Consider the following 27,981-nt stretch of genomic DNA (forward strand, 5'->3'; position numbering starts at 1 on the left):
CCCATAGGCAGAACATTCCTGTGGGACACGAGAACCTGCAGCCTCTGGCCATGGCGGGACCTGAGTGGCAGTCCCTGGAGCAGTGCCTGGAAAAGCATCTGCCGCCTGATGATTTGGGCGAGGTGAAGCGAATTCTCTATGGCAAGCAGACTAGGTCAGGGATCCAGAGGCTGAGTTTGGGGGTGGTACGGGGGTGGGATTGTAGCCACCATGTGTGGACTTGGGGAGAGCTTCTGGGCTGAGAATGGCTCTGTGGGGGCTGGGATGAGGAATCATGTAGGCTGGCAGAGGCCATAGACCGAACTGTGAGGAAAGAGCCCTTAGAGGGTGACCCTTACAAACCGCTTTACGGCCCCCCACTGCCGCCGCCACCTGACACACACCTTGTGTAAAACAAAATAGGAAGAACGGGAATTTGTCTCTTCAAGCTCTCTCTGTAAGTTCCTAGCTCTGACTCCACTCCCAGCTTCCTCTCTGGGGTTCCCTCCAGAGCCTCCGACTAGGGTCCTCTGATCTCTCCTTCCTTCTGTGGCCTAGCATCTTGGAGCTGGAGGCCTGCTCAACCAAACTAGCTAAGAAGCTTCCGAACTGTCAAGCCAAGAGAATTGGCAGCACAACTTTTCCCACAATGGGCAATCTGGCAGTGGGTCCCCAGACTTCTATTTTAGAGTAGTGTGCTATTTGGCGTCTGGTAAAACGGAGCTGGACAAAGTACCCCCTCCTGGATGTTCTTTTCAATCCGTTTTTCTGGAGCAACCAGAAAGTCGTCTTTAAGAGGACTATGTCCTTGTCCTGGGCTTCAACCCTCTACCCTGTACGGGGTTTTCTCGGCTGTTAGAATGAAACATAGACTCTGAACCTTGCTAAACCTCTTTCCACCCCATTGCTCACAGCAGAGTGTTCAATCCAGCCTGTTTGCTCCGCGACCTCTCCAAGGGCCCATGACCTTGTAGTAGGACCTTGATCAGCCAAAGAGAATTAATGAAATCAAGTGGTTCCCAGCAACTTTAGAATCCCTGCAGGGAGGCCTGCACGAAATCTAACACAGCAAGTGTGTGGAAGAACAATGTCTTTGGCATTTTTGGGGAAAAAAAAACTCCACCCCCCCCCCACCAAAGAACAACTCTCCATAAGCTATGAGGGGCTAGGTGACCCCCAAAATGCTCTACTTCCTATGGTGTTTGCAAGACCAGTCAGTCATGCGGATGGGTAGTGTAGTTCAGTGGCCTGCCAGGCATATCAGAGCTGTCGTTCTACAGCCCTATAGAAAACCATACAACAGCAGGAAATTAGTCACATGAGAAGTACAGAATCCAGACTTCCAAAGAAGGCTTTTGTTGTTGTTATTGTTGTTGTTGTTATTTTTAAACAAAATAAGGAGTATCCTACCCCAATTTCTAGGGATGGCCCAATTGCTTTGTTTTAAGGGTAAAGTGAGTAACCATGGAATTGGCACTGTTAGCATCAGAGGTAAAATTGAGGGGCATTATGAAGACAGACATGTCTCCCCCAGAGGTGACTGGTATACACTCTGGGTAGGGGAAGGCCAGGCCATGGACTACCAAGTGGAGGGATTGTATCAGCGTTTGGAGAACCACAGAGTAGGGTAAAATAGCAACGGAGGCTAAAATGCTAACCAGGGCTAGTCTGTGACTGCCAGGCCCTAACTCTGGGGCCTGACTCCCACTAACTGAGCAAGGCCCTTCTCTCGTTTTCCATTCTTCCCTTGGGTTCTGTTTCCCTGACAGCCTTTTCACACTTTATCTCTTAAGGTGTGAATGGGCATGCTCAGTTCTTGCGCTTGGGTGAGGTTTGGCTGTGAGCAGATTCCCACCTAAAGACAGAAAATTTTTCTATCTTTAAAATACGTAAAAACTCTTCCTACTTAAACCCTTGTTCGTTCTTCAGAGGCCAGTTTGTACCCGGCTACTTCCCTGCAACGCAGTATCTCCAGATTTGTTGCTGTGCCCAGTACACTGACAATGCTTATTAAATATTTGCCAAGTGAGAAAGCCTACACCAAACAGATGAGATCCTCAGAGAACAGAACTGAGAAGAATTCACTAATCCCTTCAGCATTTGCCGCTCGCTTATTTCTGCCTAGGACAATCAAGAGACAATTGGTAACATGCAGTTTCTGCCCTTGATGGAGTGTTATTTGTTGTTTGTTTGTTTTTGGTGGCACTGAGACCCAAACCCAAGGCCTTTTGCATGCTAGGAATTCCTGGGAATGTGAAAGTTCAGAAACCCACGTTCTTGACTGTATCGAAGACTTCCCAGGAGACGTGAAACCTGAACGTTCAGAACGTCACTTACAGAAATATTAAAGAACGACACGAAGGGCATCCATGAGGTTCCAGGAATATCATATTGAGCAGAATGAAGCCTTGGCAGCCAAAGCAGGACTCTTTGGTCAGCCGTGATAGGGACCCCACTAGAAGACTGCCAACAACTTTACCTGGCAGAATCCTCTGGGTGCAGTAGCAACGATGGTCAAGCATCTGTTGTGACTGTTTGGTGAATAGAAACTGTTGGAGAAACCAGACCCACTCTTCCCCAGAAGTCATCAAAACGGGAATCTTACTCAGTGAAAATGGCAGGATGTGCCAGGCGGTGGTGGCGCACGCCTTTAATCCCCGCACTCGGGAGGCAGAGGCAGGCGGATCTCTGTGAGATTTTTCTCATGTGGTGCTAGGAATGGAATTTAGGAGGCTTGGCACATGCTAGATGTCTTAGCTTTCTTTCTATTGCTGTGATAAAAATAATGACCAAAAGCAACAGAGGGAGGAAAGGGTTTAATTCAGCTCATACCACACAGTCAATCCTGGAAGTCAGGACAGGAACTAAAGGCAGGAACATGGAGGGAGGAACTGAAGCAGAGGCCGTGGAGGGGAGCTGCTTACTGGCTTGCTCATCACAGCCTGTTCAGCCTGCTTTCTTTTAGAACCTATGAGTGGCACCACCCACAGTGAGCTGGGCCCTCCCACATCAATCATTAATTAAGAAATTACCCCCATAGATTTGCCTACAGGCTAATCTGATGGAGGTGTTCCATCAATAGAGATTTCCCTTTCCTAGATAATGTCTAGATTTTGCATCAAGATAATAAAAATCAGCCAGCACAATAAGTAGGGACCACCTAAGCTGTAGCCCTTTGCCATAGACACTTGATGCCTTCAGGAAGGATTATGAATATGAGATATTATGCTGGTGCAATACAGTGTCCTGCTTCATATTAACTGTTATGGTCTATTCTAATTTAAAACTGAAGCATTTACGGAAACCAGTAACACAGTTATTTATTATGATCAAGTATGATGTTCTGTGCATAACTGTATATGCTGGGCTTTTTAAGACTGGCTCTACTGTGTGTGCTGATATCAGGATCACGACAAACCCAGTAATGTAATGTATAATAATGTCATAACAACTAAGATGTCACAAGGTGATGGGACTTTTTCGGGTCCACTACATTCACAGGGAGCTGAAGTAATCCATGCAGTCCCTCACTGATAGAAAAATTATGCCCGCGTGCCTCTGTGTTACCAAGAGAAACAGGCAAGATGAAGAGCCGAAAATGCAGAAGGCTGCCAGTACATCTGGCGTTTCTGAAGCTCTCTGGAAGGATGCACAAAGATTAAGAGCGCTGGCTGCTGTTGAGGTTTGGAACCAACACTTGGAGAAGACTTATTTTTCCTTTTCTTCCCCCTGGGCTGCGATCTGCCCCCTCCGCAAACATGTTTCCTCCGTGCCAAGGCTCTAGTTGAATCATTGAAAGAACGAACGGCGAAGAGCCAGCGCAGGAAGAGAGATGAAGTTCCCAACGCGAGAGGTTGCTGAGAAAGCAGAAGCCTAGGGCCCTGAAGGCAGGCCTACCTCGGCCCTAGTAAGGAGAGAGGGACCCAGGAGTGTGGGTTGGAGCCAGAATGAGAACTAACAGGCCTTCTTCCTTGAAGTGGGGGTAAGGAGAGGGGAGTTGAGGCTCTTCATAGCAAGAGAGGCAGAGGAACAGAAAACAAAAGCACAAAAGTGGTTCTCAACCTGTGGGTCGCGACCCCTTTGGGGTCACATATCAGATGTTTACATTGTGATTCATAACAGTAGCACAATTACAGTTAGGAAGTAGCAACAAAATGACTTTATGGTTGGGGGTCACCACAATCATGAACTATATTAAAGGGTCTCCGCATTAGGAAGGTTGAGGACCACTGAACTACAGGGACAGACTGCAGGATGGAGCAGCCTGGCCTGCCCTCCCCTCAGGACCAAGGGGATAAGTGTCTGCAGGGAGGGAGCTGGGAATGACCCAGTGCACAGTCTCAGGAAGGCAGAGGTGGGGACAGCAATGGACTCACAGGGAACTCAGGACAGAAGGGGAGATTAGCACAGCAGGGCAGCGGCGCTCAGAAGGCAGATGCTGAGGGGTGCAGTAGAGAGAAATGTCCACCCACAAGCTGGGCTTGCTGCATCTGCCATCTTCCTGGACTGAGACCACAGGAAGCTCTGGAAGGGCAGCCTGGCCCCTGAGCCCATAGCCTTTGGGAAACCAGCACACACCCTGTGACACTGGTGTCCGCATGTCCTCAGTTTGTAGCTCCCAGGAAGCTGTGAGACTGTTTCCACCTTATGAGACCCACAAGAGGGGCCCCTCCACCCGAGGTGGGAAGACTGAGGCAGTCACAGTGAGGGGAGGCCAGGTGTGGGCACCACAGCTATTTCTAACCTGCAGAGGAAAGGGAGCCTTGCCTGTTTGAAAAGCAGGCTGATTGTCAGGGGCGGAGCCCAGCTCACAGCTAGCTGTCAGGGAGAGCTCCTGGCAGGGGGTGGAGACAGGGGGCTTGGGCTGACAGGGCTGTGATTTTGAAAGAAATGTCTTTAAGAGAGCGGCTTCAAGTAGGAGAGAAATATTATTATTAGGTAACGCCTGTCAGGTTATTTTTTGATGTGTTCTTGGTATTTCATAATCGTTTTGCCTTTAGATGGTAAGGTCTTCCTGGCCCTGGGCCATGAACTGTGCCCCTGGGGTTTTACCCCAGGCCTGGGCATGCAGCAGGCCCCAGGAGGTAGCTGCTGCCTGACCTGTGGTCTCTGTGGTAGAAGGGAAATAGTCCTCTAGCGGCTGATGATGAACCACAAATTTGGGTTAACATTTACACTTGCACCCCATCAAGCCAGCACCCACCCAACACCCACCACCCTTACCAGTCATGGAAGTAGCTGAAGGAGTGTCAGAGAACAAGGCTCCAGGCCAACTTCCTAAAACTCAGCTTCCCGAGGGGCCAATGAGTACAGGGCCTCTCTTTCCTTTAGCAGTTCCTGGCCTCCATCCAGCCTTCCTCCTGAGCCCCATCGCCCCTCTCTGGTAGCACAGATGGCCCAAACTCTAGGATCCACATAGCCCTCTGATCCTGGTTCAAATGCTTTTTTTTTTTTTTGGAGCCAATTCCTTCCTATCTGGGTTGGCCGCTGGGGCTGTCGTCTTTGCCCTGATCCTCTGTAGTTCCAAACACCAGCCTGTTGATGGATAGCACTTCCTCCCTTTGCCAGGCCTCCTGCATGCTAGGTCCCCCAGTTCACATCAGGGTAGCAGTGTTCATTTATATCCCAGCCTGACCGTTCCACAGGTCTCTTGGCCCTGTTGAAGGCTTTCCAAAAGAGACACTTCACAGCTCTTCTTTATCTGAGAAGCAACTACAGAGAGGTGGTGGGGTGGGCCTGGGTTTTTGTCGGTGCTGGATCTGACTCAGGGCTTCACACATGCTAAGCCTACACTCTACATCTGGTCCCCCAGGGGTCGGGGTAGGGGAGTAATATATCAGACACTTCAAAATCCTCTCTCTCTTCTCTCCTGCCTTTTCAGAAACCTTGATCTGCCCAGAAAAGCTTTAGAAACTGCCTCAGAAAGAAACTTTGAACTGAAGGGATACGCCTTCGGGGCAGCCAAGGAGCAGCAAAGATGCCCCCAGATCGTGCGTGTGGGGCTCGTTCAGAACAGGATCCCACTCCCCACATCTGCTCCTGTGGCAGAACAGGTGCGGTCTTTGTTTTAACAATGTGCATATAACGGGGGCTCTGGCTCTGGCTTGTCCCACGGTGCAGTCACTGGCAGGCTGTCCTGGGGTTCCATAGCTAGAGCACCAGAAGGGCATCTGAGTCACCTCTCTCTGCCTTTTCTTCTTCCTTCCTGTCTTGCGCCTAGCTCTTCTCTTCTTGTTCTTCCTTCTCTCCTCCTCACTCCTCCTCATCTCCATCACCCTTCGGCCACTTCTACCACCCCTGACCTGAAATTCCTTTCCCTCACCAACTGGGAAAGTGCCCCTCTGGAGCTGGAGCTGGCTCCCCAGCATGCTTGCTTTCCCAAGGCCACCTTTGCCAGGACACACTGACCAGTCATATCTGTGTCTTTTCCTGCTTATCATAAAGCCAGGAGCTCACTATGCCTAGATGTCTCTTTAACCCAACGTCCCACAGGTTATGAAAGTATGTCAGACATTCCTTTATGGTTATGGTACTATTTTACAGTTCTCTAAAATATCGATGTGGTAATATTTTACAGTTCTCTAAAATATCATGTCACAGATGCCAGTGGTTTATTTATACAGCTTGTCATAGCTGTATCAAAAGAGAAGGTTTTGCTGGAACTTTGGCTTTGTCTATCATGGTAATCTCCAGACACTTTGATAATTCTTAAGTATTCTGTAGGAAACCTCAGGTCGTTTGAATTCCAGGATGTGTGTGTGTGTGTGTGTGTGTGTGTGTGTGTGTGTGTGCGCACTTGCGTGTTGGTAGGTAGTGGAGAAACGGCCCAGGGACTCGGCCTACTAGGCAAGCACTATTGCACAGTTACATTCCCAGTTCTATTAAAAGATGACAGGGAGCCAAGCAGTGGTGGTGCACACCTTTAATCCCAGCACTTGGGAGGCAGAGGCAGGTGGATCTCTGTGAGTTCAAGGCCAGCCTGGTCTACAGAGCCTAAAGAGAAACCCTGTCTCGACAAAGGGGAAAAAAAGGAAAAGAAAAAGAAGAAGAAGAGGAGAAGGACAGGTACAAGTGGAGTAGCATAAGTCAGGGATGGAGCATTCTCTTGGTGTATGTAAGACTATAGGTTTGATCCCCAATACACACACCACACAGATACACACACACACACACCACAGATACACAAAGATGTAATAATCCCCAGTTCACTTTTCTCCCTGGATTTGTTGTTTGTGAACACATTTGTCATCTAGCTTGTCAAGCTGTAGGGACAAGGACATTCTCAGCCCCACTGTACCTAGACATAGGCTTTGCATGTTGATGGTGCTGAGCCTGACTGGAGCTCACAGCCTCCTGGGAAGACTAAGAACACAGGGAAGAATCCTTCCCGGGATTTCCACCTGCCCCCCACCCCCAACCTTTTTGTCTTCTGGGAACCAGACATTATGCCAGGACACAAATGACAAGTATCTTTCCTTCCCCACCTCCCGCCCCCTCCCTCCAAGGACCCTGCAGGGTCCTCTGAGTGACAAACAGCAGAAGAACCATAGTACCACAGTAGGGCCTGTACTGCCCACAGATAGCGGAGAGAGTTTGTCATGGGAAAGCTGAGAAGGTGAGGTGGGATAAGGATGGCATCCTCTGGAAGACTGGGGCGGCAGCACACTCCTGGCTCAGAACACATCCCGACTGACTTAAGATTTAAACCAACTAAAAAGCCAGATCTTCCAGGATAGCGGGAGCGGCAGCACGGTCCGGTGAAACCTTGATGCAGCTGGTCTAGAGTGTGGGGTGTGTGTGTGTGTGTGTGTGTGTGTGTGTGTGTGTGTAGGTGTCCCTGTACGTGGATACACCCCTGCTCTGTGTAATGGAAGTTACAGCCATACTCATTCACATTGTTCAGCAACACCATGAAAATGATGCTGTTTCTCCATCACAAGTAGGGTAAGGTGGGATAGGGGATGATGGTATAGAGAGATGAAGGGCGGAGAGGGGCCGAGTCCGTATCTGGGGGAGCCTAGAGGTGCTTTCGTTCCATCTACCTTGCAGGTTTGGGTCTGATGAAAATAACAGACACTAAAACTCCCACCCCCTTCTTTCTTCTTCTCTGGGGGTCACATGGGAGTTTTGCTGTTCTAGCTGCATCTGGGTAAATTCTTTTGCTTCAACAATAGTACTGGCCATATTCTAATCCTTGCTTTTTGACTTGCCAGGTCTCTGCTCTCCACAAACGTATAGAGGCTATTGTGGAGGTGGCTGCCATGTGTGGGGTCAATATCATTTGTTTCCAGGAAGCATGGAGTAAGTCTCTGTCATGATTTTTTTTTTTCCTCAACCACCTTTAAACCAATGTGCTTTTTATCTCAAGACTATCTGCGGCCTGAGGTTTTTGTTTTTTGTTTTTGATCTCCTTTTTTTTTTCCCTTCTGTCTGTTTGGTGGTGGTGGCTTTTGTTTGATGGTTTTGTTTTGTTTTGTTTTAAAGACAGCTTCTCTGTGTAGCCCTTGCTGCCCTGGAACTCATTCTGTAGACCAGGCTGGCCTCGAACTCAGAGATCTGCCCGCCTCTGCCTCCTGAGTGCTGAGATTTCAAGCATGTGCCAGGATGGCTGACCTAGACAATGTATTTAACACTACTAGAAACCAAGAAGCCACTGTCCCTTTCCTCCCTCTCTCATGGGTGGATCCAGGTAAAATCACCAGGTACTGACAGTGTAAGCCTTTTCCCTTTTAGCCCGAGAGAATCAAAGCTTGGCTCTGCACAGGCTAAGTACACCCTCCCTGACCGAGTGGCATCCACACCCTGCAACTTAGCTTTTGTGAATTCCTTCCAGCTAGTCTCCCTCACCTCCTGTGGCAGGCAGCTCAGGGCTCTCTTCTTTATGTAAAACAGAGTCTTCTGTTGTTTATAGTTTAGTACTATGTACCTTTTCTTCATGCTATCTGTTATGTCTTAATTGTCAGAGAAATAAAATGAGTCCATAATCTGTTATCAAAAATAAAATTAAGTATTCTCCTGGACAATGCTTTCAACACTCAGTGGGTTCCGGGGGAATTTCCTCTGGTTTCTGTAGCTACTTCTTAATTTTCAGCTTTTCAAACATTTATATGTGATGTGTATATACACGCACACACATGCACGCACGTATATGCATCACACAGAGGTCAGAGGACAACCTGCAGGGCTCGCTCTCTCCCTCCAGCAAGTGGGACCTGGAGGTTGAACCCAGGAGGTCAGGCAAGCTCCTTTGTCCACCGAGGCATCTCTCCAGTCCCCTGATTTTTCAGTTTGCATCATCTGTGCGCCCTTTACCGTGATGCACACAGCCGCCCTCCACACGTGTGCGCACACCTTCCCGTGCTCGCCCCATTCCGTCTCAGCGAAGCCATTTTGTCCTGATTCACTTTGCTTCCCCTAAAATTTGCCTTGTGTTCTACATCTAAGTCTTGTCTTACACCTTTTCTATCAGTTTCTAAATCCCTTGAACCTTTTTTAAGAAACATTAAGCAGTCTATCAATTCCATGCCAGAGAGAATCCACAGCCTTCGGATGGCTTCCGTCTGAATTAGTTGCCCCCTCTGCTGGCCACTCAGAGACAGCGCGCGGCTCTGCCTTAACTGTGAAGGAGTAACCCTTTCCCTTCTGTTTACTTCAACCGACAGCAAGGCTCCCTGAGGAGAGCTTTTGAGATAAGTCTCTTGATTACTGCGCGCGCGAACTCTGTGTCTTCACAACTTGCCTGGTTTAAATCGATCTCAAATTCTGGGTTAGAAATTCGTTACCAAATAAAAAGAAAAAAGAAGGAAAAAAACCGAACAAACACACAAAAAAAGAAATTCGTTACCTTCACACATTGGGATGGATCCCTTGCTCCATTGGCCTCTAGCACCTTGTGCTTGTGGGCGGGCTCAAAGGTGCTTAGATTTAGGAGCCATTCCTTGTCTTTGGTTTGCTTACTTTTCTCTGGCAGGTTGTAGGTCTTTTGGTTTTGCTAATACTGCTAGTTTGTGAGTGTTTTCCATCGTGTGTGTGTGTGCCCTTTGCAATCTATTGTTCTAAATGTTTGGGGGCGTCTCTCAGTATAGATCCTGGGGTCTTTCTATGTTTTCTTGCATTCTCTTATTCCTTGCCAATAATAATAATCTTAGAGGTTTAGTTTTTGTTTTTGTTTGTTTGTTTTTTGAGACAGGGTCTCTCTACATAGCCCTGGCTATCCTGAAAATATGTAGGCCAGGTTGACTCCAGACTCACAGAGACCCATTGCCTCTGCCTCCCCAGCGATGGCATTGAAGGCAGGCACCGCCATTGCCTCTGCCTCCCCGGCGATGGCATTGAAGGCGGGCACCGCCATTGCCTCTGCCTCCCCGGCGATGGCATTGAAGGCGGGCACCGCCATTGCCTCTGCCTCCCCGGCGATGGCATTGAAGGCGGGCACCGCCATTGCCTCTGCCTCCCCGGCGATGGCATTGAAGGCGGGCACCGCCATTGCCTCTGCCTCCCCGGCGATGGCATTGAAGGCGGGGCACGTGCACCACTACACCAGCTATTTTAGAGTTTCAAAATTAATTTTATTCTAGAATCAGGCTAGAGAGGAAGGGTTCAGATGAGCTGAGCAGGAAGTTTGACTTCATAAACATAAAGCAGAAACAAAGAAGGGAGAAAGGACCGGCCATATCATGACCACTTTCCTTGTTAATTGGGGACAAGGAGACAGTACCTGAGTGGGTAGCACCGGGATCCTTCCAAGTACTTCTTTTGGTGAGGGTGGAAGCAGAGAGCATGATACTGAAACTGGTCTTTTGGGGAAATTGGCTGTCATCTCTTTCCAAAATAAAGAGATAAACAACTGAGTTGCTATTTGGTGCTGTGAGCTTTAGTGTATGTGATGCTATTTTGAGTTTTAGTCTGAGCTGATAGGCCCAGACTGAAACAGTGTCTCCTTAAAATTTTCACTTAGCATGTCTCTGCCCCCTCCTTATCCTTGCTACCTGATAAACTCCATTTGGGTCTGTCTCCAGCCTAGTTCCAGAATTTTCTCCTTTTTCTTCTACTTTGTTCCTTTACTTTTCAAACTGGACGTTTTGTATTTCTGCTTGTCCCACCTTCTCTTCTCTGATGTAGACTCGCCCTAGGGTGCTTACTAAGAACCACATGACGGAGTCAGTATGTGCTGTCTTGGGATCTCCTCTACCAAAGAAAGGCGTCCATTACTTTTAAATTTATTCCCCAGGTGAGCTCATAGAAGGGCAGAAAACAGCACATTCTTTGCTAAGATATCCCAGGTATGCTCCCTGGCCCCGTTGTTAATAATTTTCTCCTCTAAAGCCCCTTGAGCTGGACCTTCCAAGTCCATGTTGCTCTCAGCCCCAGTCCCAAAAGCCGTCCACATAAAAACAGCATCCCTAATAGCAATAGCCCACTCTTGGGGCTGCAGTCAGACTTTCTTTTCCACCACCAACCCCAAATAATGACATGGAGACTTATTACTCATTATGAAAGCTTGGCCTTAGCTTAAGCTTTTTTTTCCAATGAGTGCTTAAAATTAACCCATATTTTTAACCTATGTTCTATCATGTGGTTCAGTTTCCTCTCAAAATTCACTTACCGAGATTCCTCCTCCTCTTGCTTTCTCTCTCCTCCTCCCCCCCCCCCCCTCTCTCTCTCTCTCTCTCTCTCTCTCTCTCTCTCCTCTCTCTCCTTCCTATGTGTGGGTGAGATCAGAAATGTGACCTCCCAGCTTGCTTGCTTACCTGCTGTTGTACCTCCCCCACCATCATGGGATTTCCCTCTAGAACCGTAAACCAAAATCAACTCTCCTGTAAGTTGTTTTTGGTTATGATATTTTTATCACAGCAATAACAAGGTAGCTAGTACACCTTCCAAGACCATAAACCATCTCATTCTCTTTGCTCTTTTTGATACAGGATTTCTCTATGTAGCCCAGGTTGGCCTCAAACTCAGGACAATCCTGCCTTACCCTCTGAGTCCTGGGGTTCTGGGATAATCAATGTGTTTTGCTCTAGGCCAGCAGTTCTTAAGAACAAAGTAATGTCTCAGTCATGAGGCTGACTCAGTGTTATGTCTGAGAATGTGAAACCTTTCACTCTCTAGTTCAAAAACCTGATTGGGATTTTGTAACCCCTGCTTCCTTTAATTTCCATTCAATATCTTCTCTTTGGCAATTTTATTTGTATCAGGATATTTATGTATACAGGAAAAGAAGTCATTCAAAGGGAAACAGAAATCTGGAACCCGTAGCAACTTGAAATGAAATCAGCATGGGAAATGCTGTTCTCTGGGGACGCTTAAGTCACTTCTTATGTTCTGGAAGCTGAGAATTAATGGTCATTAGGGAATATTTTTGTTATTAGCAGTTCTTCTTGCTGGCTTCCTTAAAATAGTTCTCTTGTCTGGACTGAAAGGACTTCAGAGAATCTTGATTCTGGAACCAAGGTTTCCTGGACTCTGTTGACGACATCTTTTGCCTGCTGTGTATCTGGGTGGTTGACAGTGCTTTTGGTAGCAAGCTGGCTCAGTGTGGCTTTGGGATCAGGCTTACTGAGACGGGGAGACATGTGAAGTTGTGGCGTCTCTTTCTTGTAGACCAGGCTGGTCTCGAACTCACAGAGATCCACCAGCCTCTGCCTCCCAAGTGCTAGGATTAAAGGCGTGCGCCACCACCGCCAAACCAGAAGACTTCTGTGGCATCTCTTTCTTTGATATGAAGGGGAAAGGATCACACCGGCTTTGCAAGGCGTGCGAGTTGAGCTGTCCGTTCCCACGGTAGGCACCATGTTTGGCCAACACTGGCCATTGTTGTGATCCCTAAATAGGCCACAAACTCCATGCCGATGCTAAACACAACCAGGTCATGTCATGAGGTGATGTATGTTTCTTGAAAATGGGTCAGTTTGGCGCCACAAGAGCAACAGCAAACATCTAGGGAAACATCCATTCAGTTAGTCAATTTAAAACAAAGAAGATGGGTTTCTGTAAGACAGGAAGCTAAAGACTACTGAATGGGGACAGACAAGGGTGGTGCATGCCTTTAATTCCAGCACTCAGGAGGGAGAGGCAGGTGGGGCTCTATAAATTCAAGGGTCTTCAGAGTTCCAGGAAAGCTGAGACTACACCGGAAAGCTCTGTCTCAAAAAATAAAACATAAACAAACAAACAAACAAACATACCCAATGGGCCCAGTCAACATACACAGTATTTCAAATCAAGAAAAAACAAACAAATAACAACAAACCTGTAGCGAGCAACCAGGGCAATGGGCAGAAAATGTGAACAGCGAAGAGAGGATGGATCCAGGATTCCCAGGAAACATGCGGCAGGACACCCAGCATGACTAGTGATGAAAAACATTTGCATTTCTGTAGTGGAGAGTCTGGATCTAGCTAAGCCTAGATGCTGGATAGGTGCCCTACCACCACGCTGCTTCCAGGACAAGAAAGACATAGTTAATCATGGCCATATATCAGGTTGTGTCCACAATGGAAGATGTAAAGATAACTGCATAGTTGCGTGCCTCAGATGTGCCCCGGGTACTTTAACAATATCATACACAGATGAGAGCCCCGGATCTTCTCCTAGTGTGATCCCTCCGACCCACATGCTGGGTGGGGACGACACACGTTCTGTATTGTTGCTGTATGTGTATGTATCCAGCGTTGAAAAACAAAGCAAATACAAACCAGTGACTTTTGGTTTGGGGATGTGATTCGGTGGTTGAGCATTTGTCCAACATACGTACGGCCCTGGGTCTAATACTGAGCACTGATAAAACAGATATATGGTGGTGTAGTCAGTGCTAGAATGTTCAATTTGCCCAAAGACCCGCCCCCCAATAAACATAGCAGACCACAACCAAATAAACAAACAAAACACAGTTTGATAAAATATTTCCACTGAATTAAAGCCCTGGCAGGGTCTAGCTAGAGATCATGGAGGTGCTGCCTTTATCTTTGGGCATGCGCCTCCCACCCAGTAGTTTTCCAACTCTTGTAATATCATCTCCCTGTCCCCAGGAAAAGAAAGATCCCAGTGGTGACCTGCTCTGGGCTGAGGACACTCGCTAGGGGACCATAGGATTCATTGCTAACCCTTCTCTTTCTCCTAGATATGCCCTTCGCTTTTTGTACCCGCGAGAAACTGCCTTGGACAGAATTTGCTGAGTCGGCAGAGGATGGGCTCACCACCAGGTTCTGTCAGAAGGTGACACATGAACTGTGCCCCCCCCCCGGGGGGGTTGATGGCGGGCAAACCCACGCAGGTTGTGAGCACAACTGCAGCTGTCAGATGTGCCCTTTCACTGTGGAAAATGCAACTGTGCTTGTTTGGCCAGATGAGATTAGCTGGGACTTTGACACTTTCCTTGTTGCGGGGTCTCCTTTCGCTCAAGTTCCTGGTTCAGAGCTACAAGAGCTCTCCTTGGCTTTATTTGTGGGCAGAGCTGCAGCCTAGGGAGGGATGGTTTGGAGTGACTTCATGGAAAATCTGGCAAATGGCAGCGCTAGCACGCAGGGCTAAGTGACATTTATCTCCTCTAGACCTTTGCCCGCCCCGCTTGCTGTTTGCGTAACTCAGCAAAAGCGTCAATACACGGTCTGTCTCATGGTGTAGGAACTGGTTTTCCGTTTTCCCAATGAAAGCCTTGTGACGCGTGTGGTCTGATCCCAATTATCCAAAGTGCCCGCAATAGCCAAATCTCTGGAGACAGGAGGGAGAAAAGCAGGGTACAAGGATGAGGAAAGAAGGGGGGTGACTGCTGTAGGGTGCAGGGATTCCATGAGGGGCGATCAGAATGTGCCAAATTCAGCCTGTTGAAACAATTGCACAACTCTGGAAATATGCCACACACCAATGATTTATACACCTTGAAAGAATGATTCTGTGCTGTGTGAATTATATGTTAGTAAAGCCATTATCAGAAAAGCCCATGTAGTCAAGGGATTACTGGTGATGAGTCCTTGTTTTGGCTCTAAGAGCAACACTTTGTTTCTCTTTTCATTCAGACTCAAGAGTCTGGGGCAGAGCTGTAGCCGCGCTGATTTTTATCAGGACAAAATGGTGATTCTAAACATCCGTTCTCTCAAGCTAGGGGGAAAGCCTCTCACCCAGCTATTGATTCATTGTTGTGGTAAAAGAAAGGGGCCCGGGTGAGGACTGTTTCCATCAGTAAGCCTAGATGAGGGCTTGAGGGAGAGTGTGGTTAGAGCTGCTGCCAGGAAGACTCAAGAAGGACCAATGTCCTTTACTGAGGTCACAGGTAATGGTGGCTTAGGTGGTGTGGAGAACAAGCGACCATCTGAAGCTGCTCAGTCAACAGGTCCTGATGTCCGTATTGGAGACAGAAAGAATTTAGTGCCTGCTATGGCTTGAATGTGTTCTCCAAAGTTGCTGGGGTAAAAATATGTAAGATGAGTGTTGTCAGGAGGCATATGATAATGGTGGTCAGGTCGTGAGGATTAAGCTCCTGTGAGTGTTTTTCTTTAGCTCCAGAGTGTTTTTCTTTTAACAAAAGCAAGTTCAGCCTCTTCCTCCTCTCTTGCCCCCACCCTCGGATGATTCCACACAGAGGCCCAGCAGCTGTGGGCTGCTGCTGTTGGACTGACTTCCTTGGGTCCAGAACGCCAAGGACAAATCTCTGTTCTCTATGAGCCACCTGCTTTCTACTCTTGGTATCAGAGCACAAAACAGACTCAATGGCAAGATATCTTGGTGTAGATGAGAAGAATAATGATAATTCATCACAAATCTTTGGGAGACAGGGTCTTCCTCTAGGTTTAGTAGCCTGGAGCTCGCTATGTTATCCAACCTAGTCATAAACTCATAATTCTCTTCACCCCAGCTTGCCAAGTTCTAGGATTACAGGTGTTAGCTACCATACCTGACTCCATTTTATTTATCTTTAAGTATCTTCCATTTATTCTTTGACAGTTTAATACATGTATACAATGTATCTTGATCCAAAGCTTCCCCTCCCATTCCACAGTACACGCCCTGTCTTAGTCTGGGTTTCTATTGCTGTGAAGAGACACTATAACCATGGCAACACTTATAAAGGAAAGAATGTCATTAGAGCTGGTTTACAGTTTCAGAAGTGTAATCCATTATCAAGGCAAGAAGCAAGGCAGCATGCAGGCAGACATGGTACTGGAGAAGTAGCTGAGAGTTCTAGATCCAGTCCCACAGGCAACAGTAGGAGAATTGAGTCCCACACCGGGCATAGCTTGAGCATATAAGACTTCAAAGCCCACCCCCCTAGTGACACACTTCCTCCGTCAAGGCCACACCTCCTGACAGTGCCACTCTCTACAGCCAAAGCATTCAAACCCAAGAGTCTACAGAGGCCAACCTATTCAAACTACCACATCCCCCAACATGGCCTCTTCCAGCCTTTGTGCCCTCTCCTTGGCTAGGGTAACTCAAGAATCCAACTCATTGTATGAAGAATGTAAAACTTGCTATCCCCCGTGCTTTTGTCTATGTGTCCCCAGTGCTGTGCCATAGACCATCAGTCTCCAGTGCCAGGAATCTAGAGCACTGTATCCATTAGAGAGTCTCCTGGTGTCTCTCCCCTCCAGCCCCTGAGAAGCACATTTTACTTTCTATGTCTGTGAATTTCATTACTCTAGGGTTCCTTTATAAGTAAAAAAAATCATATATTGCATTTTCATAGGATGATGTCATTTAGCATAGTGCTCTCAAGGTTCATTTGGTCTTCTAGCATTGATAGGAATTCCTTGGATTATATGAGTAGATAAAAATCTCATTGTCTTCAGACACTACATTTTGCTCAGCCCTCCATCTGATGGTAAAGAGTAAAACTGCTTCTACCTCTTGGCTGTTAATGATAACCAGTAGTGCGTCTCTGAATATGGGCTCATCAGTTCGTAGACCTGTCTCACTGAGTGCCTGCCTTCTCAGTATATGCATGAATGGTACTGTGTCACGATTCTCTGTTTAACATTAAGGAACTTCCACTAATTTCCTAGAGTGCCTAAATGACTTTATAGTCTCATCCCAGCTCTGCACAAGGATGACTGTTCAAATTCACACACACACACACACACACACACACACACACACACACACACAGTCTCACTGTGTAGTCCTGGCTGACCTAGAACTTACTGTATAGAGCAGGCTGGCCTCATGAATGCTAGAGTTAAAAGTGTGCCACCCTATCTGGCTATTGATTATTCTTGATAACCAGCTCTAGGTATCAAGACAACGCTGACATTTAGTACTTTTTAAAAAACACTGCTTTAAGTAGTAGCCAAAAACCAAGTCTAACTATTTAGGAACATCGCTAAATTCCTCTCCAGTTTTAAAAAAAGAAGTAATAATTCACCTGAAAGAGGAACTTCATGGTTTTCAATTCCCCCAGCTGGCAAAGAAGCACAATATGGTGGTGGTGTCTCCGATTTTGGAACGAGATCGCGATCACGGGGGAGTTCTGTGGAACACAGCTGTGGTGATCTCCAATTCAGGAGCGGTCATGGGAAAGACCAGGAAGAACCACATCCCCAGAGTGGGCGACTTCAATGAGGTGAGTGCCTATCAGAGCTCCTCGGGCCTTTCTCGGGCAGGAATCCTGTGCCAGACGCTGTGGCACGCGACACTGCAGGACAGTGCCGTTGTAGGGTCCAGAGAGTCTGATAGCATTGCCATGCATCATATGGACATGAGGTGCTTAGAGCCCCAAAAACTTTCAGTAGCATGGGATTTATACATACGTCATATGCATGAGGAGGGACTTGATCTGAGTTTCTGCAATATTCCCTTGAGGGAATTGGCTCATAAGCTAAAATGCAAGTAAAGAGAGCACAAATATGTGATTATTTCTGTGAGCCCTAGGAAAGGGCCTCTGAGCTAGGCAACCATGATATAATCCTAGTTTCAGTGGATGCTGTTCTTTGTGACTTACATGGTATCTCAGTTAGCACATGTTCAGGTGTCTTTGAATGTCTGTGCACAGCAGTGGTTACACAGGACACCTTTGGCTCACTGGTGTGAAGAATTCTCAGAGAGGGACTGTTTTTGATTGGTAAATACCAACTCACAAGTAGTGGATGGTAGCCGAGGGCATTTGGCAGAAGAAAATGGACTCTATATAATGCCAGAATACTAAATCTGGATTTGAACATGACTTTTCAAGAGGATCAATAGTTTGGGGTGTACCACCCCCATCCTTAGCACCCACACTTGCATCCTTGGATTGAGGATTTGCGCTGCTCTCAGGCTAGGCTGGCCAGCAGGGTGAGAAGCCATCTTCAGGGCTACGGCGAGACAGAAGAGCCGGTGTTTCTAAGAAGCAGCTGGAGGTGGGGTGGGACAGACACACTGCTTGCTTGTTTACCCCGTGGTTAATCATTAGCTCCCTGCAGAAACCCCTGGCCTGACTAGAGCAGGACCTGCTTAGGGTCCATATCCTGGTTGCTATCTAACCTGGCCAGTTTTGAAATTAATGAGAGAAAGCCTAAAGCTCCAGGAGCAGATCTGTTTGGGACCCAGCGTGCCCTCTAGCATCCCTTCAACTAGATCTCCATCAAGTCCTGGAAGTGGCAGCCTCGAGGGTCAGGCAGGGAAGAGGAGGTGGGAGAATAAGGTTCCCATTTGCTTGTCCTACAGGGAACCCTCGGCAGGATACCAGGCTGCTGTATGGAGGGCGTGTTTTACTCTTGGGTTTAGTCTTAGTCAGTGGGGAAAGTCCCAAACCAACTCAAGTGGCATACAGTTCCTAAACAGGAAGAGTTGCCCTGGCTGGGTCTTTTTACCTCTAGCATTCTGTGTAAGGAGCTGAGGTCGGTCATTCACGTTAACATTGACCTGACCACAACCTTTTCTTGTGTGGTGATTCAAAACTTCCCATAGGTTCTTCTGGAAGTCATGTGATCTACCACAAAGCAAATCGTGGGTTAAATACTAGGCCATTGTGTTCTCCCCCTTGGGGTTGCTTTGTTATTGTGTCTGGGTTTTGTGTGTGTTAACACTGCAGTTCTGGAACATCAACACCCCAATGTTAATTTTAGATTGGTTATACTCACTTCTGCCGAGGCTGAGGAAAGCAGAGCTGTTTCCACTCTGAGGCACCAACGTAGAGCTCTTTGTGCTTTTCAGTCCACTTACTACATGGAGGGAAACCTGGGCCACCCCGTGTTCCAGACCCAGTTTGGCAGGATTGCCGTGAACATTTGCTACGGGCGGCACCATCCCCTCAACTGGCTCATGTACAGCATCAATGGAGCAGAGATCATCTTCAACCCCTCAGCCACCATTGGAGAACTCAGGTCACTGAGGGCAGAGATGCGGAGGGGGGGGGGCGCTTTCTGGACCTCATTCACCACCTCTGGCCTGGCCAGAGTCAACCTGTGGGGTTCAGACATGGCTTTGCTAAAATATAGTGAGCAGGTGCAATCATCAGGCTGTCTAGATCGACGCCCTGAGCCGCCCTGTGATTGATTGGCTGTTGCACATTGAACCAGTTTTTCACTAGGGGGGAAAAGTGCTCAGCGTGACCATTGCATAATCTGATCTCCCCAAAGAGCCATTCTACCATTGGCAGCAAGTTTTGCTGGGATTCTGAACATTGGGACAAAGATAATACAACCACCCTCCTGCATGACGGTCTGGAATCTCAAAGCCTGACTCCTAAGTGGAGTCCAATGGGTGCCTGGCCAGCATGACCTCCGGACAAGGGTCTTCAGAATCCAGAGCCCTGACTCTGACAGGCCTGGAAGGAGGGACAGTCCTCCAGAGTAGTGGCCCAGAGGGAGTGACACTACCCAGAGGCACAGGATAATCCGGGATACTTGATTTAACAAGTGGAAAGATTCCCTTTAGTAATATGTAACAGCAAGTATTTGAGCCCCAGCTTCATCTCTAATAGAGGTCAGACTGCTTTGTCGTGGTGTCGCTGAGGGCTGGAGCAGGTGAGCGCATGCGCATGAGAGGAAGTGCAAGGCAGGGAATTGGCTGAGATTGCCCACAAGGCTGAGATTGTGCTGCTGAGGGCTGGAGCAGGTGAGCGCATGCGCATGAGAGGAAGTGCAAGGCAGGGATTTGGCTGAGATTGCCCACCGGGCTGAGATTGTGCTGCTGAGGGCTGGAGCAGGTGAGCGCATGCGCATGAGCAGGAGTGCAAAGCAGGGAGTTGGTTGAGATCGCCCACACGGCTGAGATTGTGCCGTGTCTCCCTTCCACTTAAGCTAAGCGTTGGGAGGTTTATATGTCTATTTGTCATGGCCATGAATGAACGGCTCACAAGACTCAAAGAGAGGAGGGTTTATTTTGGCTCGCGGCTTGAAGGTTTAGGACATTATGACGGGGAAGGGAGGAGGAGCTTGAGGTGGCCAATTGGTCATCTCAGTCAGAAAGCAAAGGGACATCAGTGTTGGCACTCACCTCGTTTTCTCATTTGCTACTTTTTACTTAGTCTAGGAGCCCAGCTCATGGTTGGATGCTTGCAAGGCTAAGGGTTTAGGGTGGGTCGTTTTTTCCTCTCAAATATCTGTGGAGATGCTCTCATAGGCTCACCAGAGACTGTGTCTACCAAGTTGACAATGCAGATTAGCCATCATAAGTCCGTTTGCTGTACTTCACACTCAAATACATGACTTTTAACTCACAACTTTGCACTGCTGGTCCTCCGGCCTCAGGCCTCTCTCATACTGCAGCTTCTTGTTGTCTCAATGGTTTCAACATTGCTCAGAAATCTAGAGTCTCTTTTGAGACTCAAAGATATCTGTGAATCTCTGTGAGGTAGGGGAGAGGATCCCAATCCCAATATACAATGTCACAGATCAAACATTCCAATTTTAAAAGGGAGCCTAACAAGGAAAAGCCAGACCAGGCAAGACTGATTGATGCCCAGCAGAAATAACTACCAAGTCTTAAAGCACCATGTCTGGCTTCTGAGGCTCTTGATGGCATCGCTTGGGCTCCTACAATCCTGAGTAAGCCCGCCCTTTTAGTTCTGCCTCAGGCAGACCATGTAGCTCTCTCTTGGGCCAGCTCCTTCCCATGCCTGCAGATCTCTTCCATTGATGGCCCACAGCCCTCACATCTCCAGTGTCTTGGGGTCTCCATAGCAACTTAGGTTTCATAGCTTCATTCATTGGCCCTTAAAAACCCCATTACAAGGAATCTGACCCTGCTACACACTGCCTTGCTTTCGTGGCTTTCTGGAATCTTGATGTAAGCTATCAGGACCCTGTAACTTTTGCATGTGCATGCCTGAGAAACCAATACCATGTAAGCAAGGCTGCCAGAATCTGTTGCTAGCTTGAGATGTAGCCTGTCCTCCCCCCACCCCCTTTATACTACAGCCACAGTGGCCTCTATGTGCCTGGTGTCTGAATCTGGAGAAACACTTCCTAAAGCCATGGTTTTCCAGCATAGAACCCTTTTTGAGGCCATTCTCAATTCAGTTTCTTTCTTTTCAAATAAATTTGATTTTTTTCCAAGCTGAATTCCGCCCTCAAGACACCTGTGTCTTCCGCTTTTCCTCAAGCAGTCTCTTTTTCTCTCACTGTAAATGCAGATAAGAGCAGAAAGGAGTAACCACGCCAAAGCCTGAATGCTATGCTATCTTGAAATTACCTTGGCTAGACAAATGTGTTTTGAATTTGGCTATGTCCAAGATTCCAGTGAAAGTATATTGGCATAAATAGAGCCTCATTCTTTGCCAGAATCCAAAACGAATGGTGTCTTCCCTACTTCCTGATAGACCTCTATGCTCCCCTAAGAGGAACTTTATGAACAGAGTCTTAGTCATCTGAATTTATATTAGCATTCAGGCCTTTTCAATTCTGACCAAAATGGCCCATTAACTCTCTTTAGTCCATTCTCCAGCATCTCTGGTCCAAACTTCAGCATTCCCTCAATAGGCCCATGAACCACATAAACAGGTTTCTCAAAGTATAAGCCCCACTTTCAGTATCAATGGCCTGAATAGTTACTTTTCTTGTTACTGGGACCTAAAGTCAGACAAGAAGTAAATAAAGGGTTTATTTGGAAAGCATATGGTGTTCCGTGGTTTAGCCCGTGGCAGGGAAGGCACAACAGTAGGAGGGTGAGCTGTACATCTACAGGGAGGAGGTAGAGAAGCTTCTGTTCAGCAATCTTCTTCCTCCCTCCTTTTAATTCATTCTAGGACTTTAGCCCATAGCATGGTACTGCCCAAGGCATGGTACTGCCCAAGTTTGGTTAAGGGTGCCACGCTCCTCAGTTAAGTCTCTCTGGAAATATCCTCATATATATCCCCAGAAGTGTATCTCCCAGGCGATTCTGAAGTATCATCGCAAGTTAAAAGAACTCTAGGAATTTATGTACAAACATTCCAACCTGGAACTGCCTTCCTCCAGAGCATGATGGATGGGTACAGCAGGAAGTGCTGGCTTTAATTCTCTGGCTACGATGTCTGTGTTCTGTCCCACTAGGGTTGGGGTCATGGGAAAAGCTCTACATTCTCAATGGATTGTATTCAATGTCTTCTAAATGTCAGAGGCAACATTGAATTTACTTTCGCTTTGAAGCATGGTGCTCATGTTTTGAAGAACATCCCTCCACGTTCAGAATTTTCCCAGCAGGACCCTAAAAACCTAGAACTCAGCTATCCAGTTGCTTATGTTAGGTGCAGATGGAGGTGTGGGCTGGGTCTAGGAAGGGTGCTTTGGAGCCAAAGGACAAAGGCCGTACTTTGGGTCTCCCCTCGGGTTTTCCACTTGGGAAATATGTCTCCTGGTGCTTTGAATGCAGCTAACTGTCCATTGTCAGTTGAAAGGCAAGATGGTCATTAGTCGTCTGTCCACTAGGTCTTAGTGGAACCTTGGGGCCACCTCGTGGAGTATCTCCCCTTCACCAGCTGTGTATAAGATTTTCGGAAAGTGACTAGAAAAATGGCTGAGAGGGTAAAGGTGTCTGCCACCAAGATCGAGGACCTGAGTTCAGTCCCCAGGCACCCACATGGTGGGAGGAGAGGATCGACTGCCACAAGTTGTTCCCTCAGCTACAAATGTGCACCTACAAAATAAGGAAATAAAATGTAACAAAAATTTTTAAATACATTTGGGGAACTCCATCTCCCTCTCAGGTTTCCCTAGCGGAACCTGAAGTCTACTTCCTGGGCACATGGGTGTGCACAGGCTTCCGGGTGAACCCAGAGAGTTACCTCATGTTATGTATGCAAAGGCCCTCCCCAATCTGTTATCTTGAACCTTTCTTAGCTCCAGAAGTAAACCAATGTCATGGGCACATAATTCCTTAGGTCCATAGCAGCCTAGTTGAAAAATGATTGGTTTCTCCTTTCTTGGCTGAGATTTGCCCAGCCTTCAGCTTTCAAGGGTGTGAGGAGCTAGAAAAGCCGGTCTCTGGTCCTGGTCTCTGGAAGAGCAGGCTGGTGCTTCGTGAGTTCATGCTCTTTCCCAGTTGTTCTTGTAGAATTGTGGCCCGAGGAAGTGATGTCAAAGGGAGAAAAGGGACGCATGAGACAGTGGTGGTGACGGTGTTCATAACAGAGCAGCTGGCAGCCACAGAAAGGCCAGGGTTAAGGAAATTTCAAGCTGTTTCTTCTCTGGGTCAGTGTCACTAAAATGGGCCATGGTGAAGATAATGTAACGTGGCGATTTTAAAACACGGAGCCCTGAGAAGATAGGAGATGTCTCACTATGTGTGCTCAGAATGCTTTGTGTGTGTGTGTGTGTGTGTGTGTGTGTGTGCAAGAGTAGTCATGAAGGATGGAAAAAAATGATAGCAACCAGTTTATTAGGCTAATGGGATTCTGGGAAATTTTCGTAAAGTAACATATGATTATTTGTATGAGTGGCTGATTTTCCTTTTTCTTTAAGTACAGTGTTAGACAAACCCTTGTGTTGTGTCAGGATTTCCAAGCCCATCCTCCATGGGCCACGCATTAGCTCCCTAAACCCATAGCTCCTCTCTGATACCTACCATCCTTCAGTTTGACTTAGAAGATGGCCTCCGTGGAAAGAATAACAAGGGTGGACATGGCAGTGGCAGAACAACCACGACGTGGAACTTCATCTTCATGACCATTCAAGCTACATCATCTCACTCAGATGTTTTGGGGGGAGACTGAGACTTAGGGTAAAGGTCGTCTGACCCCCAGTGGACTACGGCAGTGTGGGCTCTGCCTTTCACTGGCTTTCCTTAGGAAGCTGGTATTGGTTAAGCAAGATGTTGACAAGCTGGTCAGCTTGCAGATCCGTTGTCTTCAGGCTTGTCCCAGCTAGCTCAGGTGGGCGGGGTCCTCCCTGTGTCACCTGGACTAGTGTCGCCTTGGCTTTCTGAGTGCTGACTTGGTGCCATGCTCAGCTCTGCTCCCAGCCAGGCTGCATCTCAGAGCTGAGCATGCACGGAGTGGCCGAGGAGTCTCCAATCTGCCTCTCCTTCCCGTCTCACAGTGAGTCCTTGTGGCCAATCGAAGCCAGGAACGCAGCCATTGCCAATCACTGCTTCACTTGTGCTATCAACCGTGTGGGTCAGGTACGCGTCTGAGGTCCAGCTAAGGGGGGGGGGGCACTGACTGATCGCCTTGGGGAACTTCACCTGTCTTCTTGCTCTCTGCACGCATGCCACAGACTGTAGGGTCCCAGGAGAAAATGGCTTCATCTGGTAGTTTTCTTCTGGGTTTTGGTCTCTTCTCATCCTGCCTGTCCTTTCCCCTCCCCTCCCCTCCCCTTTCTCGTCGTTCTTTCCCCTTCCCTCCTCTCATCTTTTTTTTTAAATATTTATTTATTTATTTATTTATTTATTTATTTATTATGTATACAACATTCTGCCTTGATGTATGCCCGCATGCCAGAGCAGGGCGCCAGATCTCAGTACAGATGGTTGTGAGCCACCATGTGGTTGCTGGGAATTGAACTCAGGACCTCTGGAAGAGCAGTCAGTACTCTTAACCTCTGAGCCATCTCTCCAGCCCCCCCCCCTCCTCTCATCTTGCCTCTCCTCTCCCCTCTTCTCCTCTGCCCTCCCTTCCTCTCCTTTCCTCTCTTCTCCTCTGCCCTCCCTTCCTCTCCTCTCCTCTCTTCTCTCTGTTATACAAGGTGGAATGCTCCTCCGGCAGGCAGGCTGACCTCACATACCATTGCCCAGCTCTGAGACTTGTGGGTACCTAGCGTCTCCCAGCTCCAGGATTATGAACCCAAATACAGGGCTGGAGAGATGGCTCAGTGGTTAAGAGCACTGCTTGCTCTTCCAAAGGTCCTGAGTTCAATTCCCAGCAGCCACATGGTGGTTCACAACCACCTGTAATGAGATCTGGTGCCCTCTTCTGGCCTGCAGGCATACATGCAGGCAGACCACTGTATACTTAAATAAATAGATCTAAAAAAAGAAAAAAGAAAAAAAAATGAACCCAAATACAAAATCAAGTCTTGCTTTGCCCGTCGCATTCCTTGCTGGCTTCCTAAGGCGCAGCACTGGCCTGCTGAACATTTACCAAAGCTTGCCGATTGCGCAGTGAGTGCAGACCAATGCCTCCCTTTAGCTGGTACCTGCTTGGGCTCCCTTGCCGCTCTTGGTCTGGCTGGGTGATCTGGAAAGACTGTCGTGGTGCTGCCACCTAGAGGTTGATTTTAGCCTTGCACTTAATTCACAGGAACGCTACCCCAATGAGTTCACTTCTGGAGATGGAAAGAAAGGTATGTTCATGAATCTTCCAGTGGCTGGGCCTCATTTCCCCTGCTCCACCTACTTCCTCTGAGCGGGGTCTGCTCCACAGCCTGTACCTGCTCATTGGGTGCCTAGGAAGGGGCTACTGACTCTCCTCTGCTCCCTAACTGTACGGATGCTGTCCCTTGAGTCAGCATAGGTTGTCATAGGATTTGGGGTCCTCAGGTGGTTATGAACTGAAGGCAACTACCAATGTGCCACTGCTAGAATTCCTCCACCCTGAGGTCTGGCCTCTCTGCCCAAGAATGTTAGCCAGAAGTGCTAAAAGGGTGTTTCACACCAGACTCCGGTGGGCCCTTCTCAGAAAGACACAAGAGGATGAACAGAACTGTTTCACGATCCCTCCATCTGAGGGCCCAGGTGCTCTCCAAACTTATAGAGGTTCCGATCCTAGATTCGTCCAAATGATTGACAGGCAGAGATGTCCTGGAATCTGTCTTAGAGGGGCCGCCTCACTCTGCTATGGTGGCCTTGAACCGTTCTCGGGGCAGGGGAAGGTGATGTGAACGGAACGCTATGCCACCTTCTCTCAGACCTGAAGGCGTGAGGAGGGAGACTGGTACGCGGCAGACGCGGGGGCGGTATGCCAGGTTGCTTTCTCTCTGCTATCCTGCCCCGCGCCTGCCCTCCTTCTTAACCCACACCATGTACAAACTCGTGGCTGCTTCCCTTGTCCCCTAAAGCTCACCACGACCTTGGCTACTTTTACGGATCAAGCTATGTGGCAGCTCCTGACGGCAGCCGGACCCCTGGCCTCTCACGTAATCAAGATGGGCTGCTGGTCACTGAGCTCAACCTCAACCTTTGCCAGCAGATTAATGACTTCTGGACTTTCAAGGTGGGTCCTCAAGTCCCCTTCTGCCCGTTGCAGGCAGCTGGAAGGAGGCTCCAGCTCTCCAGTGAGCAGAGGGCCAGGATCCCTGGGTGGGATGATGCCCGAGCAGGGGCTATCAATAAATTCCCCTTTCATTTGATTTAGACTCTAGGCGCCCTCACACAGATTAATCTCAATTTCATGTCTAGAGAAAACAGTGGTTGGCTTCTGTAATCCTTTTTCCTTTCCAGGCATTTGCACTTGTCACGAGATAAATGCGCCTGTCTCATTCTGCCTGCGACCAGGCTCCAGTCTAGGCATTGAGACAATAGTGGGAACCGGGTCACAGGGTCTCTGCCTGGCTCTGACTCCTCCTTACTCGGTTCCCTTGGCCTAGGGACAGTCTCCAATGCTGCCTATGGTCAGTAGTCTGGGAGTGCAGTACCTGCCCCGCTGAGATGAGACAGTAGTGGCCAAGGCCAGGACCCCTGGAAGGGCTCCTGACTGCAAGGTTTGTTACACTGGCCTCCAGCAGTTCACAGAGAAAATTCATGTCCCCCTCTGTGTGACTGAATGGCTTTGCCAAGTGTGACTGGAGGAGCCCAGATGCGGACTCTGGACTCTGTTCCCCAACTTGACCTGAGAGCGAGTCCTTGGTTGTATTCCAGAGACTCAGATTCTCATTGGACAGACAAGGTACTGCCCATGAGAAGTTCTGACCTCCCTGTCCTCTTCTTGGGCTGGGCTGAACGCAGGATTCCATTTCAGTCAGAAGTTGGAGGCACGAATGTGGCCAGATCTTTTACCAAGTATCTCTGGGAGCAGCAAGCAGAGTGGTTTCTCTTTAGACCCTTTCTGGAGACACAAGCCTTCCCAGGGGTGCCAGTGTGAGCTCATGCCCCTCTCCTCCATCCTGCCTCAGGCCTGACCACACCTCCAGTCAACTGGGATGGGCTGGGCTGTGTGAGTCATCTCGCATCCTTGAATTTCACTGGCATCCATGCTGAGGTCATAAGGCAATTATTGTCTTTATTACTGTCTGAAATAACCTTGTCGATCCGCAGGATGGATATAGTTCCTGACCCGTGACTGCCCCCTAGTGGCCAGAAGTGGTCGCAAAAAAGGAACAGATTTTTAAATCCTCCCCAGCCTGTGTCTTTTGTTTTCAGATGACAGGCAGACTTGAGATGTATGCCCGGGAACTTGCTGAAGCGGTTAAACCCAACTACCGACCCAACATTGTGAAAGAAGACTTGGTTATACCCCCTAGCTCGGGTTAAGTGGCTAAATTTTAAAATGTGTGCGGGAATTGGGGGGTGGGGTGGGGCTCAATATCCAGGCAGGAGGAGGATAGAATGGGCAAGCACATGGGGAATAACTGCTAATAATGAACATGTGATTTTCTTCTGGGGACTTGGAAATGTTTTGGGATTCAAAAGATGATTCAACAACAAAGAACATCTATTAAATGCAACTGGATTGCA

The 27,981-nt window shown here is 48.1% G+C and overlaps 1 protein-coding gene across 1 annotated transcript; it reads left to right on the plus strand.

The window, feature by feature from the left end:
- Window positions 1-27,981, plus strand: Upb1 (beta-ureidopropionase 1). The gene is made up of 10 exons (XM_041647532.1): window positions 1-154; window positions 5,861-6,032; window positions 8,193-8,280; window positions 14,102-14,196; window positions 17,375-17,536; window positions 19,108-19,277; window positions 24,411-24,492; window positions 25,610-25,652; window positions 26,367-26,521; window positions 27,667-27,981. Exons 1-10 carry the CDS (start codon window positions 51-53, stop codon window positions 27,775-27,777), a joined length of 1,182 nt encoding a protein of 393 aa, XP_041503466.1. The 5' UTR covers window positions 1-50; the 3' UTR covers window positions 27,778-27,981.

Source organism: Microtus oregoni, unplaced genomic scaffold (assembly GCF_018167655.1).
Source record: "Microtus oregoni isolate MIOR12 unplaced genomic scaffold, Mior012 000183F_ref0000375, whole genome shotgun sequence".
Classification (NCBI taxonomy): Eukaryota; Metazoa; Chordata; class Mammalia; order Rodentia; family Cricetidae; genus Microtus; species Microtus oregoni.

Excerpts from the sequence above, each read along its gene's own strand:
- Upb1 (XM_041647532.1), top strand. The coding sequence starts at position 51 with ATGGCGGGACCTGAGTGGCAGTCCCTGGAGCAGTGCCTGGAAAAGCAT. Across the intron at positions 6,033-8,192 it reads CTGCTCCTGTGGCAGAACAG|GTCTCTGCTCTCCACAAACG; the intron begins GTGCGGTCTTTG and ends TTGACTTGCCAG. Across the intron at positions 17,537-19,107 it reads GAGTGGGCGACTTCAATGAG|TCCACTTACTACATGGAGGG; the intron begins GTGAGTGCCTAT and ends TGTGCTTTTCAG.